This window comes from Lutjanus erythropterus, chromosome 2, assembly GCF_056507025.1.
Source record: "Lutjanus erythropterus isolate fLutEry1 chromosome 2, fLutEry1.hap2, whole genome shotgun sequence".
Classification (NCBI taxonomy): Eukaryota; Metazoa; Chordata; class Actinopteri; order Lutjaniformes; family Lutjanidae; genus Lutjanus; species Lutjanus erythropterus.
In genome coordinates this window covers 10,053,964-10,072,043 of record NC_139318.1, presented here as the reverse complement: position 1 = coordinate 10,072,043, position 18,080 = coordinate 10,053,964, and the positions used below count along the sequence as shown (strand labels likewise).

Sequence of the window (18,080 nt, the reverse complement as noted above, 5' to 3'; positions counted from 1 at the left end):
TCCTACACAAGATATCTTCTCAAGTAACCAAATACAGCAACATCTGGCCCATTAACATGATTCCCCAGCTTTCACACACACACACACACGCACACACACAGGAAAGCACATGCACAAAAGCTCATAAAAACAGACACTGCAGATGCAGGCAAAAGCGCACGCTTTGGCTCGGCTCGTAGATGTTCACGTGACACATGAGCTAATCTCTCTTCGCTCATCATCTGAGAGAATCACTGGTTCAACCTGCTCTTTGTTAGTGGATCTAGAGACAAATCTCAAGTTTCTGAGAGCTTTCTGACACTTGATTGTGTTGAAAAACGATGACTGGTTGCTCTTGGAAAATGGGGAAAAACAAGGTAATCAGGAAGGCAATCCAGGCCCGCCAAAAAAATAAATGGTAATGACGTAGAAAAGAAAAATTGAAAAAGCTTTTATTATAGTGTCTAAATCATTGCCAACTCTAATTCTAAAAGATCTGGGACATTGCATAAATCATAAATAAAAACAGAATGCAATGATGTAGAAATCATTTTAGACTTGCAAAGACATGTAAGAAGAAGAAATATAATGTTCAATTGGATAAACTATTGTTTTTTGTAAATAACCCTCATTCTGGGTTTGATCTCTGAAACAGATTTCAAAACAGTTAGGACAGGGGCAACAAGAGAGGCTGCTTCCAGCACTAACTTCAAAAGTCAGCATCTGTGATGTACGGGGGTGTGGTAGCGCCCATTGCATAGAGGCGCCATTTAGGGTTGGGCAACTGGACAAATCTATCGCCCTATCGACGATGGGCTGGATCGCCTGCTGGATTTTTGTCACTTTATTTTGCTAATGTAATGGTCTGCAGAGTGACAGCTGCTACTCCGTGTTGCACCCTCATCCAGCGGTGGGCGCACACACCCATTGGGCTGATAAATTCAGAATGAGTGTATATTTACAAAAAATTAGAAAATTAATTAGTTTGAACTATAAGTTTATTGTTTTCAACTGAATATAGGTCTAACCACTTTTGCAAATCATTGCATTCTGTTTTACACAACAGCCAAACTTTTTTGGAACTGGGTTGTAAAAGGTCAACATGTTTCAACCACTACAGGTCTTCATTAGGGCTTTTTTTTTCTTCCTTTTCTCCTCGTCATTACCATTTACTGCCTGGTTTGCCTCCATGGTCACTCAATTGCATTACTTAAAGAGATTATGAGTGAAGACTAACATGTCACATCATAGCTGCGGTGTTGCCGTACTTGCAACCACATTATTTAGAACAAAAACGTGAGGCTTGTGCCAGACAACTTGAGGCCTTTTTGTCCTGACTGCATGAATGGCAGGATAGAGTGATCAACACAGTCCAGATGTGGGAGTCTTCTTTTCTTGTAAACACTTTCCACAAACATCTCTGTGAGCAATGCGCTGGTCAGAATGCTCTGGGGCAATTTCACTGAGGTTTGACAATAAAGCCTGCGACAAACCATATTTGTCATCTTGCGGCACGCGGTAATACACACTCGTAATCCACACAAACCTCCCCCTTCAATGCAGCCATTGTGTGAAGATTCTGGTTGACAACTGCTCTGTAAAAGCAACCTTTGTGTTGTTGAGTTTTTCAACGCATCCCTCGAGTTGACCTCGGGGTGAGCTGGCCTTTCCACACGAGATTCTGTTTAAAGGCGAGAGGAGGATGCTACATGGCAGTTCTGTCATAAGGGATTTGTCAGTTAAAGGAAGCGAACACTGGGCTCTTTCTCACTCCGCAATAAACCAAAGACAGACAGCCTCGCCTCAGGTTTATCTCCGTCTATCTGCAGTGATGCCCCACTTAACAAAGTCTTCGCCTGAGTGTTGATTGGTACAAGTATATGTTGAAACTTTAGCTGTCTGCAGGATTTACTTCCTTGAGCTGAAATAAAAGCCCAAAATGTAAATGCTCATTCGGTGTGTCACATTTACCGCTTTCAGTCACAGTTTAATTTTCAGAAGTCGCAGGAACATAAATATTGAGTGATGGTTTCGTGCTTCCTCGCTGTCGTCATCTTTATGGGGCAGACAGCAGCTGTCACATAATCCAACTTCACCATTTACACTACATCAACTTCTGTTTTTTTTCCCTTCTGCGTATGAAACACTACAGTCAGCGTAGGACACGTACCTCTATTATTCTGTCATGGATCTGAAGGCCTCCCTCCTTGTCCGCTGGACCTTTCTCCACGATCTTGGATACAAAGATCCCTTCGTTCGAAGTGCTGTCATTGTCATCCTGTGGAATAAACTGCAGTTATTGTCTGGAGAATACCAAAGACACAGTGTTCAGATTGTTGAGGAGAACAGTACTGTACAAATCTGTGACAAATAATAAATAAATTTAGTGCTGACATATAAACAAAAGAGGTGTCAGGAACAAACTACTTAAAAGCCCTGGTAACACCATGCAGACATTCACATGGTTTGCCAACATCAATCAAATAAGTTTAGGATTCAGTTCACCCATATAACAAAAAACACATTTTATCACCAGGGCGGTAAAAAAAAAAAAACACTCAGACAGTCTCAGTTTTTCATGCCAGGGTTTTTCAGATATCCCCCTCTGAAACTTCTGCTGCCACCTCAATAAAATGGAATGTATTTAGTTTGGGCTGCCCAAAACACTGACATATTGTGAGAGAATGGAACTGAAAAGCAGCATGCCTTTGCAGGGTTCATTTGCCAGTTACCGCGGGTGGGACCAAGTCATTCTTTTACAAGTCACAAGTAAGTCTTTGCATTCCAGTCCTAAATCAAGACTGCCAAGAGCCAAGTCACATCCCAAACAAGTCACACTGTGACAATGAGTTTCCAACCTCATTGATTTACAAAGTTATTTAGCTATTAAGCTAACGTTACCTAAGCACTAGCTCACTAACTATGATAATATTAGCCTCAAATTGATGCAACTTCACACTTGACACCCAAGGAGTATCATTGGGGCATACAGCATGCTTACACCACAATCTAATGATGCTGGTGATTGGCTGTCTCCTGTTCCAAGTCGTAGAGGCATACAGGAAAAAACATTATGTCATGCCCAGGAACAGGCATCGTTGTTTTAATTTTACCACCAGGTCTCTGAACAGCTTCTTCCTATAAAATGAGTAATTGTAACGTAATGCGTAATGTAATTTTCTTTACATTAGAATGGATTTGGTGTTGTGAAAAGTATCGCTCAGGAACCAGTATCAAAGTCAAGGTATTGGCACCAGTGCCAGTATCAAATTTTTTTCTAATAAAAGTCTGTAATTTTCAACCCACACATATAGCAATTCATTTTTGCTGACCACCTTGTAGTTTTTGTACGCAAAAAAATTACCTCTGGCATCATTATTTCCCACTGGTATTCAGTATCACAGTGTTAGTTCCTCATGGTTCTCTCCTGCAACTTGATTGGATGATGTCTGATCAGTTCAAAACAAAGTGGACCTGGGGCATTAACATCAACATCAACGATTCAGGATATGAAGGGAAATTAACAGATTTGTGTCACACAAATAATAAATCTTTGGACTTGGGGGAAGGAAAATAAGTCTCGGCGAAGTCCTATATCATTGTTGTGATGTCGAGTTACAAGTCTTTTTTGATCTTGTCAAGCCTTGTCTGAAGTCATGAAATTTGTGACTTCTGACTTGAGTCCAAGTCATGTGACAAGTCCACACCTCTGCCAGTAACTTCAATTATTCACAGATTTCACTTGACAATGGTTTTTAAACTAAAGCTGCATTTTCAGAGGTGGATATCTGTAAATCTGGACACATGAAACCAAAAATATCTGAAAGGTAGATACCTGTTGAGTTACAGGAAACGTGTGAAATATGTCTGTTTGTAATTTGGGCAAACAGACCCTTTAACCCTGGCCTTGAGTTTGGATTTAACAGGCAGCTTTAACTTGAGAAGCCTCCCTAGCCTGGAGGGGTGAACCTGTCCTGGAAAAAGGGCATGTTGACACGCTGGATGGACATGAGGTTGCCTACAACTAACTGTGGCCATGACCCCAGAGTCAGGGCTGGCTTTAAAAAAAATAAAATAAAACGTGCCGCTAACATCTCTCTTAGCACTCTCTTTAAAGCCACATGAAGCGTGTTCTACAGGCCTGCTGAGCTCTGCAACACCACTACAATTTAATGGGCTACTTAAAGAAACCTCAGTAGTCACAGTGCACAGTCTAATTAATAATTTCTGGTCTGCTTCCATCCTCTTTGGGCCATCATGTGCAGTGTTAACACGGCTACTCTTTGCTACACATTTTTCGACAAGCTTGCTGCTTTGCCTTACAGCTTCACCCCGCCTCCCAACTACCCCTATCTTTTGAGAGTTGTAGACAAACTCTTCTCGAGACCACAAAACCTGGCAGCTGATTGCTCTTCCCGAGCCCTGCCAGAATAACAGCCACATGAAACACGTGTGTCAAAAGCTACGGGGATATTAGCTATTTCCATTTTAATGAATAGCTTCTTACACAGACTGCTGATTTGAGGCTAGCAGTGAAAGCAAAAGCCAAGTATTATCTCTGCTCTCTTATGGTTGAGTTTGATACATGGTTCTGTCACGAGAACGAGAAAGGTTGCAAATCTACGAGACCATGGGCTCGGGGTAAAAAACACAGCTTTTTATGTGTGGATCTTTTTATAGTTTCCCGCTATAAAAAGTTTTACTGTGATAAAGTGCTGTATGTCGCTACAGGAGAGTGCGTCACTGTGGCTGTGGAAAAACAAGCCCTGCAACAGTCGAGTGCAGTCCCGGTGAAACAGATACACCACAGAAAAGGAATTTCAGGAGATTATAAAAAGCTTTCTTTCTACAAAATAAGTTACATTTTTTGTCTAAAAAGAAAAATAATCTTGTCAAGCAAATTTTGTATTAGAAAAGTAATCTTATTTTAAGAAAATATATCTAACTCTATTTTAATAAGATATTACAGCTAATATTCAGCTATATTTAACCAATAAAAAGCTCAAACAGTGGTGAGTAAGATCATTTCCACATCTTCTCAATTTAAAAATCTTACAATTTATATTTTAATCATCCTCAATGAGTGTGAGTGCATCAGTCCTGCTGCTTCACATCTCACATGATTAAGAGAACTGTGCTCTGGTCTACACACACACACACACACACACACACACACACACACACACACACACACACACACACACACACAGCAAAATACAAATGACCATGCTGAACAAAAACTGCACGGCTCATTAACACATTATAGTTTAACATGACCCGTTTGAAAAATGCATGACAGACGGCAGAACTCATCGTAGTTATTAAACACAAACTAATGAGTCACAGTGCAGCGACGTGTTTGGTTGTGATACAGTCACGTCCTGCAAGCATCATCATAATCAGATAAGGAAATATGAAAAACTACTGTACCCAGCAACTACACCGCACCAAGTTTCAGTCCAAGTCAGAGTTTAGCATCATCATATTCATGTTCTTTGTCTCACGTTATTGTACAGTGTGCTGCTTCTTGTGTCTTGGACTGTCCTGGGCGGGTCAACACACCTGGTTTTGGTGACCATACACATGCACGTTTTTGAATGTGTTTGTATATAAACTATTTCTACGGTGTAGACCTTGTGGGGTGATCATTATGTTTGTTTTAATCACACGTGCAGATTTAATGTGATGTTTTTAATGTATTATAGTATATCAGTCTTTTTTTTGGTTCGTTTCCTGTTACTTGCCTTGGGACTATGGATGTAAATTAGCATTCTTGCTAACGTGAACATATTTGCATCTTGTATTCTACACTGATGTTTATTAACGTGCTCTGACCCTTTTAAATAAATACATAAATCTAAACCTGAATGATCGACTCAGTGTTGTCAGTTCTTCCTTAACTAAAGAAGGTAAAAAAAAGAATGCTTCTGGTTTTAATTTAAGACAAAGTCTTAACATTAATTTTAATGAAATTGTGCCTGATTGTAAGCTTTTTTGCTAATTATTAATCTCAGTTTATGGTATATTTTCTTAACAAGAAAACAAAATATTCTGTTAAATAAATAAATGTGTATTATTATAAACTGTAAATCTTAAATTAAGCTAAAGTCAGCTCAATGAAGAGACCAAATTTCTCATTTTAGGTAAGTATTTCTTAAATAAATGAAGAATTCTATCCAAGCAAAATTGGCTTACCCCTTTGGCAGACTTTTTTGCTTAAAACAAGGCAAGTGATTATATTTAAGAATATTCAGCTTCTTTTCAGTCGGGCTGTCTTTGCAGTGTGCAGGTTACACAATTTCAATCGGAACTCCATGTATGAAAGATAGAGTTGTAACCAGTGTTGAGATATTTTCAACCCTTCACTCAGCGAGAGCGTGTGGCATCATTAATGACTTTCACATCGCAGCCTCCAGGCAGAAAACATGGTGGCTGTGAAAGGTTCAGGCCGGGATAAAAAGACCCTTTCCTCTCCTCTGTGTTTACCTCACCACCAAAATCCCCTCAATTAGAGACAAAACAACTGCGGTCAAAGCCATAATCCCAGATTTAACTCTCATAAAAGTAATTATAGTTTTTTTAATCTGTGATGCCAAATCCGCTAAACCAGACCAATATATAAACACAATAAAACTTGATAGATGCGGTCCATCTATCCGCAGACTAGAAAACACATGCATGACTGTCTAAGCTGTGTCAGTCAGTGCAGAGAAAGCCTGTGGTGCTTCGAGTATGTGCTATTCATTCCTGGGTTGCCATACGACTCTTGGCTGATCACCGGGAGGGGGGGGGGGGGGGATGAAACCTCCGAGAGACGCTCGGCTTTCAACCTACCGCGCATGGCCTTCCTCCTATGATGTTAAAACCCAGAGATCCGCCCTCACGAAGAAGGACAACCGTCACGCTTTTAGTCTCGCCTTCCTACAGACAGACAGAGGAGAGACACGTGAACAGAAGAGATGGCATGAGGTTATTCATAATAATCCATTACTGACTCCAGGTGAGCGACAGAATGATTAAACTGGGTACTTAAAGAGGAAGAACAGAGCTGAAAAAAAAAATACCAACAAATTATCTGGCTTATTAGCAGCTAACAGAGGGGCTCAAACACATAAAATCACAAATATAACAAGGTGTAGGGGTAAAATAAAGTTAATGATACCTCCTCTGCACATTAAGGAGTGATGCTAAAGTGTAACACTGAACAGTCTGGCTTAATGGCACCTCTGATTTCCCATCTTCCCTACAAGGGGTGAACATTTAATTGACTTTATATCAAAATCCCAGTTTGAAACAGCAAACTTTGAGTCTTAAAATCCAAATTATAGGGATGCACGAGAAATACTGGGGCTGATAAATTATAGGCCAATAATATGAAATTTATATTAGCATTTATTATTCCGATAATTAACTGCAAGTTATACAAATTTCTTTTTAAAATACAAAAACATGAAATCTTATCAGCCATGAGAAGAGAATTAAATAAATGTAATTATTTAAATTAAATTAAATAATTTAACATATACTTATACGAACCAACTATAGAGAGGTACACTGAGAACAGAACAAAAATAAAATAAATATGTAATTAACACTAGTCCTGTTCAGTATTATTGCTCAACAGCTTATTATTATTGTAATATTGTGAGTTAATTAAGGGCAGATTATCTTTATCACCCCATGCACCATTTTCTGTATCAAATGTTTTGTTTGCTCTAGTGGGAAATTAAAGTTTTACACACAGCTGTTGATTTCACCAGCTAATGACAACTGTTGCTAGCATATTCTACTCAGAGCTGTAGCTAACTGAAGCCAAGGCACTAAAGACACCAAGTTGTTATTGACTGTTCTCTGAGCTATTTACATTTGGCCAAGATAGTATCATCTAAAGATAACAAAGCTCATCACATAAAAAGACAAAGAAAGTGATGAGTCTTTCTTTTTTCCTAAATAAACATCATAGGCAAGGCAGGTTACATGTTAGCTAACAGATGTTAGCTCAGTACTTGTTGAGTCTAAATGAAACACAGCATTGTTAATAATCTCATTTTTAAACTTTTAAAGCGCACCATACATATGTTAAAATTATCACACAAAAAATTCTGACTCTTGACCTCCAGGACTCTGCAAGTCTGTGAAGCTAACGTTAGCTTAAGCAGCTACAGTGCTGGGCTGTCAACAGTATCATTATGGCTTGTTAGTCAAACATGGTGGGCTCGGCTTACCATGAGTTTGTAATTACTACTGTACGGTTGTTATTAATAAAAACAGAACACCACTGCTTAAGGTCATAATTATATCTGAATGTTAGTGAGTTATGTCATGTGTATACTGCTAAAGTAATATCTTCATCTGTGTAGGCTAAACTGTTCAGTTATTCTATAAAAAACTTCAAATTGTACTTTTCTCCAATAGACGTTTTTCATGGCAGCCATATTGATATGAAATAGAACGGTAGACCAATGACACTAGTTAAGGGCCTGTTCCATTTAGTGTAGCAGAACCTTTCAAGTGAGCCAAAATGCATAATAGCAACACTGTGACTCTCTTTAACCTTATTGGAATGTAACCTTAATTAGTATCATTGGTAACACCTGTGCTTACTATTTCATTTTAAAATGGCTGCTGTGAAAAAGGGTTTTCTATTTCTGTTCTATTATTTTTCATCATTTCGCTTAGTACAAATCCTTTTGTTTGAAACTGTAATTAAATAGGCCTAGAGTTTAATTTAACTTCAAAAAATGTAACTGAATATCCTTCCTCAAATTGTTCAGGCCTAACCTTCAACATTCTCAGAGGTTTAGCAAGTCCAAAGACCAGAGGTGACCATGGTTCAAAGAGCCAGCAGCCCTCCCCTCCCACAAACTGTTGTCCTGTGTAAACTAATACACCAGAGGACCTCTTACTCAGTGGCAACATGACATGAAAACCTCCGAGAAACTCGCAGAGTCAGCTCTTAATCTGTTTTTTTAAGCGGGTCTTAGCGGGGAGTTATGAGGTAGCATAATTTCAGCTGCCACTCCAGTATGCCGTGACACAGAGGGAGACTAAATATAAAGCAGATATTATTGGCATGTACAGTGTCCTGACTGCCATATAGGCTAAAAAGACCATCATGTGCATGTCAGGCCATTCAGGAATGTGTGCTCCTGCACCATGTCACAGCAGCATTAGCAACACATGCTTCCGAATTATAGTCACTACAGCCGTTACTGTCAACAAGGAGACAGTTGGCCATTAAGAGAAAACTGAGCTGAATTGAGAGAGACAAATTTGACAAATTAAAGGGACAGTTCACCCCCAAATCGAAAATACATATTTTTTCTTCTTACCTGTAGTGCTATTTAACCATCTATATAATGTTGGTATGAGTTGCATAGTTTAGGAACCTGTATAACCATTATACTGGAGAGAAGGCAGATATCTCTATACTACAGGCCAGAGGAAATGAAATGTAAGTATTTTTGAATTTTGGGGTGAACTGTCCCTTTAAAGTAAAAAAAAAAAAAGTAACTGTTCCATCTACTATAGCGACTCTGCCACAAACCTCAAAACAAATTGGATGCATTTTAAAGGTGTTTTTACATTTTGTCTGCAAGAGCCATTAAAGTGAACTCGCAGTAATTAAGGAGCACTTTTTCCACATCTGCGACCACTCTAGCAAAGCTCTAATCCCAAAGAAATTAAGTGAATCTCTTCAGGAGGTTGAGTATTTACTAAAACATTAGGTATGCCTGGGTGATAAAAAAAAATACCTTACCACTAAAAATGCAAAACATGATCACACTGACTGACATCATTTGGTGGAGGTGGGGGGGGGGGGGCATGGAAGCTATGTCAAGTAAACAAACGTTTAGCATTAACTTTAATGGAAAAAGAAGAACAGCTCAGGAGGAAAGAGAGCAAACTGGCAGTGAAACTTTAGTCTGCTGCTCGCTTTTGACTTGGCACACTCACGGTGAGCCTTCACCTCAGCACCAGTCACACTTTCCGAGCCTGTCCTCAATCAAACAGCTTCCCCTCCGTCTGCCTCGTGCATCTAATTATACTGTACGGTTTATAATGCAGAATGAAGGAACAAACTGATTCACAGGCTTTTGGCTCGTGATCAAGAAGAAGAAACTCAGTGACCTGGTCGTACAGGCTAGTATCACAGCAGCTCGTGAAAAAGTCATAGGTCCATGTGCATAGATCAAATTGTCAATATTTTTCTTGACAGTCAGCACAACTTTCAAAGTAATATGGACAAACATGGTATGAAGAGCGAGAGAGACTGCACAGGGAAAGGTTGGGGTGGATGGGTGGTTCAGATACAGGACTTTCAAACAGGAGACGGGGGTGTGGTTCCAGCGTGAGACGAGGGCTATGGTCGAAAAGTCAAAAAATGACAATGTCCAATTTTGTTCAACATTAAAGGAAAACCATCCATCATGAGGTCATGGAAAGGAGAATTCATAAGGACTTAGGTAACGGGGAATCCTGTGTGGTTTGTATCAGGACGTATTCACCTACTTGTTCTTTGTCCTCACAGCTAATAAAAGGACCAGGAGTCGCTGAATAAAACACTTGGGGTAAGCTAACGTTACAAGGGACAGCGAATCTTCATAAACTGCAACTTTCTTGACTGGTAAAAATTATCTTTTAAGGTGATAAACATCATATCTGTAATTCGTGGCACAGTTCTAATGGGATCAAACGATGGTGGATAAAAGACTTGACTGAAAGTTGCACAGAGCATCACAATATATAAATACATAAATGTAACAGGTAAAATGACTAAAATGAATTTTGAGAGTGTGCTAGGCATTTCAGAGTGTAGAACATGTTGATTGGTAGATTTCAGAACATCTAGAAAGGGGGTTTTCAAGGTCTGACACCGTGGTCCCCCCCTCAGATAAAGACTCCCCCCTTTTCATTTACTTGCTTGGTTTAGCTCAATTTCCTGGACGTCTATGAGATCAATCATTGCTTTTTCACATAACTTCAGACTCAAGCAAGTACAAAGTAGCAAAAAAAACTTGTCCAAAGGCATTAATTCATTTCTGACTCTACGGGATGCGGTATCTCTGATTTATCTCTTTAACCAAATCACACACATTTAGGCTATTCTATGCGAGTTCCCTTTGATAATTAATGTAATATTATTTCACTTCCATTCACTAAGCCTCCCCTGAAACTCTTTTTGAGACCCCCTGGGGAGGCCTGCCTCCCACTTTAAAAACCTCTGAATTAGAAGATTATTATGGTATGTATACACAGGAAGCAGCAGGCTAATCAATCCCATTTTTTGAGGGTTACTTTAAACTAACATACACATTTTCAGCAACTTCTGGATAACTTTAATTAATGGGATCTCTGCCATATTCAATTGACACCCATGTGTTCGAGATAACTAATGGGCTACATTACTCTGTTAAATTATCTCATAGATTCATGCTTTAAAATTAGACCACAATTAGTCTTATCAGATTGAGCCCATGATTACTCAAATCCAATTCAATGGAGGCTCAATCTGTTTGCCGTCTTGTGATTTTGATAGACGCTCTTTATCGCATCAAGTAGCACAAACACTATCATCCGGAACAGCTAAAGAGGAGCTCGGTTCAAAACAGAGATCTTAAAGCTGAATGGAAAATGTGACAACCATTCTAACAGCCCTGAAGTGAACCAGAGCGAGATCCGAGCTTTTTGTTTTTGCTTTGTTTTATTGGTCTTGCTGACTCACTGAAGAAGTTTAAATAGTGTTAGGACTATTATTGGAAACTCCAGTCAGTTATTCCACATAGCCAGGTCGCCCTGATCTCCCTCACAGTCGCTGCCTGGATATTAAAAGAAGACATTAAAATCCTCCATCTGGCTCAGGACGCCTAAGCCGAGGCGTGACGGAGACTAAAACTAAAGTAGGTTACTCATCATGATGGGCCTATATTCCCTCTTTGACAGTGACTCGAGGAACAAATATGTAACAACAAATCTGCATGACACCCTTCTTGCAACGGAAATTTTCAGTTGTGAAACACAGTTAGTATCGGATGCACTCGATTTAGCTGTTCCAGGACCGTGGTCATGTGAATGCTGGCTTACTTGCGTGTCTTCAAAGCGAGAGCCATCATGAATGTCATTACTTGGGCTTGTCCATGTCCAAAACATCCCCTATTAAGAAAGGGACGGTCCACCTCCTAAATCAGAAATACACATTTTGCTCTTACCCGTAGTGCTATTCATCCATCTAGATTGTTTTGGTGAGAGTTGCGGAGTTTTGGAGATATCAGCCGTGCAGTTGTCAGCCTTCTCACAAATATAAAGGAAAGGGTTGGTATTGGTTCCCATACTGAACCAATACAGTACCAATGGTACCTTTTTGGGTATGTTACTCACTCTATAACAACAAAAATGTCAATTCTATTTGGAAAAAATAAGAACAAATTTCTCAATTTTGACATTGTTATTTATTTTGAATATTTTGTTATTTATTTTGAGTATTTTACAGACTGCAAGAAATAAAATCCCTCTCCCATCGTCTCTGCAACCTGAAGCCTGTCAGTCTGTCACCAGGGCAACGCTGTTGTTTGTGTCTCAGAGGAAGGACATGCAATATTCTTTCTGCTACATTGTTGTCGGCGTTACCACCACTGTGCTTCCACATAACATTTCCGTGTTGATGGTTTGCAATTCACAAATATTTGTGTCATATTAAGGTTCCAAACAGAGTAATAAATCTCACATGCTATTTTAGCTTGCTAAATGTCATGTTGGTAAGGAATTTCAGAGGCAGCCAGTGGCTGCTAAGACTAGTAAATAAGCTAAGTCAACGTAGACAGTGGAAAAAAAGCCCAGTTATCTCCAACAACAACTTATCCAATGAGTTAATTAATCACCTGACGGTGTTGTTGAAGTTGTTGAAGCCTCAGTTAAAGTTCTGTTGTCTGTGGAGGCTGAAGTTACAACCCTATTATCATGCTGGCTAGGTCAGTAGTGCTAATGTTACTGGTCAGCCAAGGAGGATGTTTACATCTTGTGCTGCCACAGGCATTAGCCTCTCTCCCATGAGTAGATGCACGCTTCCTTCTGCCCAGTGATACAGTTGGTGTTCGGCAGAAAGAAAATAGCTCCAGCATGAAACTCTTCACAAGGTCTATGGATTATCTTGAGTAACTGCCTCATGATATCTGAAAAAAGACATTGCTGTTGAGTTTCTCAGATGTTTTTTTTTTTTTTTGTGCTTTGAGCACTAGTGCCACCTAGTTCCATTGAATTTGAGAGAAGGCAGACACCTCATCCATCTGTGGCTCCAAAACTCTGCAGCTCACACCAAAGCAATCTGGACGAATAAACAGCACCACAGACAAGAAGAAAAATGTGTATATTTAATTTTAGGGTGAACTGTCCCTTTAATAAGGGACAATATTTCATCAAATCTGAAAACAATGGATCACTGACATCACAAAAAAGGAAGTTACAGGCTCTGAAAGAGTTTCATTACTAATCCCACTTGTGATGCTCTGCTTCACACTGCCATGTGTGTATTGAGGCTCTTCCACCAAACAATCCTGTTCCCTGCTTGACTGGACCCAGTGAAAGAGCCTTTCTAGAAAAAGAGCTTTCCAACTAACCACTTCACCCGCGAAATGTTGTTTCTTCTCCTCCCGATCCTCTCTTTCTCTTATGTGGACAATTTCTGAAACAGTTCTTTTGTCTTTTATGTACCTCCAACGTGTTTTAGAACTCCTTTTATTTACATTAAAAGAGTTATGCTCCTGAACGTATATCCCAGTGGTAGGGCTGAAATGCCGCTGTCAAATCAACTATGATAACCAGCTGTGCTACAGACGCAGCAAGCTTCTGTACACCAGCATGAGCGATTTCACCATTTCCCCGCATCGGTGGTTTTGATGCGCAATTCACCAGTCTACCGGAACACATTTTGCTGGGAACTGAGCCCATGACGAACAAATTAAACCACCAAGCGAAAACGACCAAAAGAACGGAGTGGGGAGTGAAGTCTCTGAAAGATGTCGCTTAAACAAGATGTGCAGCTGAGTGAGAAACTAAGAAACTTCAAGAGCCAAAAATAGAGAGCTGAGAGGTGTAAAATTAAAGAAGACCCATGAAAAGTTCCCATTCATCCACCTCACTTTATGTAACACCATGAGCAGGTTGTGCACCAATCTGTGCAAACTGTACCAAACTAAAAGCTCCTCCTCTTGTTCCTGGACACAATTTTATAACTAAGCCTGATTACAATTTAACCACTCCCCTCTGCTGATCACAGCAGCAGTGCAACCACCATACACACCAATTCAATTCATTAAGTGACTTATGAACTCCTGCATCCTTTATGATGTTGATAATTGATCGTTACAGGAGACATTAGGTTTTTAAATTTGAGCCATAAAACATTCTAACACCAGGGGTTCCTGGATTTTTTTTTTTTTTCCCTCTCAGTAGAAGCTGATGTTCGCCTACAGGTTTGGACACATTGTTAACCAGTGACCAACACATGTGGACTGGTGGACGGGAATAAATATCAAATGTGTCTCATCATCACAGTGTGAAGTATCCACAAAACAATAAGAATTTAAAGGTCTTTTGGGCTCTCAGATGGCTCCCACTGATATTTGCTGGCTCACAACTTTGATGCCAGTAACCCTGCTACGCCCATGACTCTAATTTGTTATGATTGTCTCAGGGAAAGGGGCGAACATCCGATGACAGAGAGCCTCAAACAAGCATGCTGCGAGGAGGCAATATAACTGGAACCTGGCTCTTGTTGTGTACAGAACTGCAGTAAATATTTGGCCCTCCCCCATTGACTGCCAGCTGGCTAGAGGCACAGCTGACATCCATGTCTCAAAGCAGGCAGACAGCGAAGAAACAAACTTCTGAGCACTGCAGGACTTCTGAAGATTTGGTTCAGAGAAGGATTATCCTCAAATAAAAAAGTTTGACTTCCATTTTCATCTGTGGCGTAGTTAGAAAACTGTCCAGCACAACATGGAGGTCCAGTAAACTGAGGTAGTTAAGTCCCAGAATGCGAGCAAACATGTTGAGAAAGACTTTTCAAAGCATTTGCTGGGAGCTATCTTAGCAACTGGATTTTGCTTGAGGGTCTTGAGGTTCAGAGCTGAAGCCTCTTGGATCAGAGATGAAAAGTCTTCAAGAAACTCAAGCAAAGTCCAGTTGCCAACAATAACTGAGAAGGACTGAGAATCTTCACAGACATGTTTTAAAGCATGTAACCTTGGTCCTGAGACTTTTGTACAGCAGTATGTCAGTGGAGACTGGTCAGAATTAGGACTGCAACTAATTATTTTCATTATTGATTAATCTGTCAATGACTTTCTCAACTGATCATCCAGATAATGATCCATACAGTTTCTGCAAATTGTGAAAAATGTTGATCGCAGTGTCCCAAATTCCAAGAGGATGTCCATAAATGTCTTGCTTTGTCCACAACTCATAGTTATTCGGTTTACTGTCATAGAGAGCTAAAGAAAAACAAGAAAATATGCACATTTGAGTTGAAGTCAGAGACTTTTTTTTGTTAAAAATGACTCCAAACAAGATAGTTGACTACTAATCAATTAATCGACTGATTGTTAGAGCACTAGTCAAAATATGCTGATACATATTTAGGGAGAAAATGCACTGCCTGGGTCTAGACTGTCCAGATGAACTTTTGGGAGGTTAAAAGATGTCCAGACAACATGTCGACCCAGTAAACTCTGTCGCAAACATGTTAAGAAGTTTACTGTAAAGCATAAAAAGTTGGTCTTCAGACATTTGTTTAACAGTATCTCGGTAAAGATTGGTCAAAATTAGGGCTGCGGCTATTATTTTCATTGATTGATTTGTTTGGTCTACAAAATGTTGAATCACAGTTGTCTTTTTTTGTTTACTACTTCAAGATATTCAGCTCACTGTTCACAGAGGACTACAGAAACTACAGAAAATATTCACATCTGAGGAGCTGATATCAGAGATTTTTTTTTTTTTCTCGCAAAATGACTCAAAGCAATTAAACAGTTATCAAAATAGTTGGCAATTAATTTTATAGTTGTCAGCTAATCACTTGACTGATCTTTGCAGCTGTAGTCAAATAAGTTGACACATATTTATGAGGAAAATGCACTGCCTGGGTCTAGATCTGGGTCTATCAAAGTGAACATTTGAATTAAGGCCGGTTATTTCACTTAATCCATTACATTCATTATTGATTAATCTGTTGATGACTTTCTCAAAAACTATAAGTTGCTTGGTCCATAAAATGTCTGAAAATAGTGTAAAATGTTGATCTCAGTTCCCCAGAGAACAAGGTGATGTCCTCAAATATCTTGTTTTGCTTGTTTACTGTCATAGAGGAGTAAAGAAGACAGAAAATACTGACATTTGAGGAGGAGCTGAGATCAGAAAACTTTAAAAAATGACTTAAAATGACCCAAAACAACTAATCGATTGTCAAGATAGTTGGCTATTAATTTCATAGTTGACAACTAATTGATTCTACTAATCGACTAATGTTTGCAGCTCTAGTCAAAATATGCTGATAATATTTAGGGAGAAAATGTACTGCCTGAGTCTAGACTATCAAAATGAACTTTGTGGAATCTTTCAGAAACATACATTTTGAAGTATTTTCCTGTGTTTTACACTAATGGAATACAGGTTTTTCCCTCAGCAGAAGGGGGGAAAAACAGCTGTGGACGAGAGAGAAAAAAGTTCCCTGAGCTCCCTGGGAGTAGAAGCCGTGTTGCTTACCTTGCAGGAGAAAGCCACCGTCTTGGTTAGGGAGTCGATCCTCTCGCTGTACTCGGTGAATTTCTTCTGATATTTCAGAGCTGTCATCTGCAGCTCGCTGTGCACGGCGGAAAGTTGTGCCAGGAGTGACTTCTCCCTCTTGTTGGCTTTAATCGTCTGCTTCTTGAACTCTCTATCCAGGCTGATGATTTTGCACTGCAGCGCGCTGTTGTGCGCCTTGAGGGCTCTCAGGCAGCAGTGGCTGTTTAATTTCTGCTCTTTATGGGTGAGCATCAGCCCGCAGCCCTGCTCGCATATCCCCACCGGCCTGTAGTCGCACGTCTCCCGCATGTGAGCATCCATGTCCCGCAGGTTGAGCACCTCGCTGCATCCTTTATTCCTGCACTTGGCCGGGGAGTAGTCGCACATCTCGGCGTGCTCGGCCAGATGCTGCAGCTTCACCACCGCATCGCAGCCCCTGGCGTGGTTGTCACATTTGATCTCCAGCTTCAGAATGAGGTTTTTCAGCGGCAGGACGTGGTTCAGCTCCTTGGCGGAGATCCGCTGACATTTGACGGGGCAGCTGCTCTGCTGGACGACCCAGGGCAGCACGCAGCCGGAGCAGAAGACGTGTCCGCACGGAGTAGTCAGCGGGTCCTCCAGGACTTTATTGCACAAGTTGCATTTGAAATCCGGGTCCACGGTCCCCTTGAAGCGGTCCAGCTCGAATCCCATGGTTTTCAAAAGTCCGAATCCAAAACTTGTTGACTCCCCACCCCCGCAGATCTGAGTCGCAGGAGCAGTGGGGCGTTTTTAGCTGGTCATTGGTGGAGCGCTCACAGACCGACTGCAAGCTCTCCTCACTGTCTAAACTCTACTAATTGACCGAGACTTTTGGTGCCTTCAGGTACGCCTCGTACGCCTTACTTTTAAAAGTTAGAAAAGTTTGTTCATATGAGACATAATAACTTTAACGAAGTTTTCAAGTAGAAACAACTTCGTTTTGGAACTGCAACACGAAAAAGACAAAACGTGGATAAAGTTGACCGTTGTTAAAGGCTATGACTCCTAAAAGTTACATCTTAAAAAAAACAACATGAAGCTACAGTAGTAGTTAACTCTGTAATTAGACAACATTTTATTCTCTAGTGATAACACGATGGTCTTTGTCATAAATATATCATATACAAACGCTTACACATGCAGATTACATGACAAAGCGAGTACACGAAACGATTCGGACAGTCCTGAAGGCAGCATTTCTATGAACGAAAGTGTGGAAGAATTCTCTACCGTAACACCTCTATTAGCCGCGCACATGAGAGCGAGATTTTGGCATACAAAAAAGAAAACTTTTCTGCTGT

At 40.2% G+C, this 18,080-nt stretch overlaps 1 protein-coding gene across 2 annotated transcripts in view; it reads right to left on the bottom strand.

The window, feature by feature from the left end:
* pdzrn3b (PDZ domain containing RING finger 3b) overlaps positions 1-17,598 on the bottom strand; it is a 140,651-nt gene extending 123,053 nt beyond the window's left edge. The window contains exons 1-3 of one of the 2 annotated variants that reach the window (XM_084727634.1): positions 16,738-17,598; positions 6,814-6,900; positions 2,150-2,257 (exon numbers count right to left, since the gene is read on the bottom strand). In XM_084727634.1, the coding sequence (XP_084583760.1) occupies positions 2,150-2,257; positions 6,814-6,900; positions 16,738-17,451 (909 nt within the window). In that variant the 5' untranslated portion in view covers positions 17,452-17,598. The remainder of the gene's footprint in view (positions 1-2,149; positions 2,258-6,813; positions 6,901-16,737) is intronic. The other variant, XM_084727643.1, reaches the window with a different exon arrangement.
* Positions 17,599-18,080: the final 482 nt, after the last annotated feature.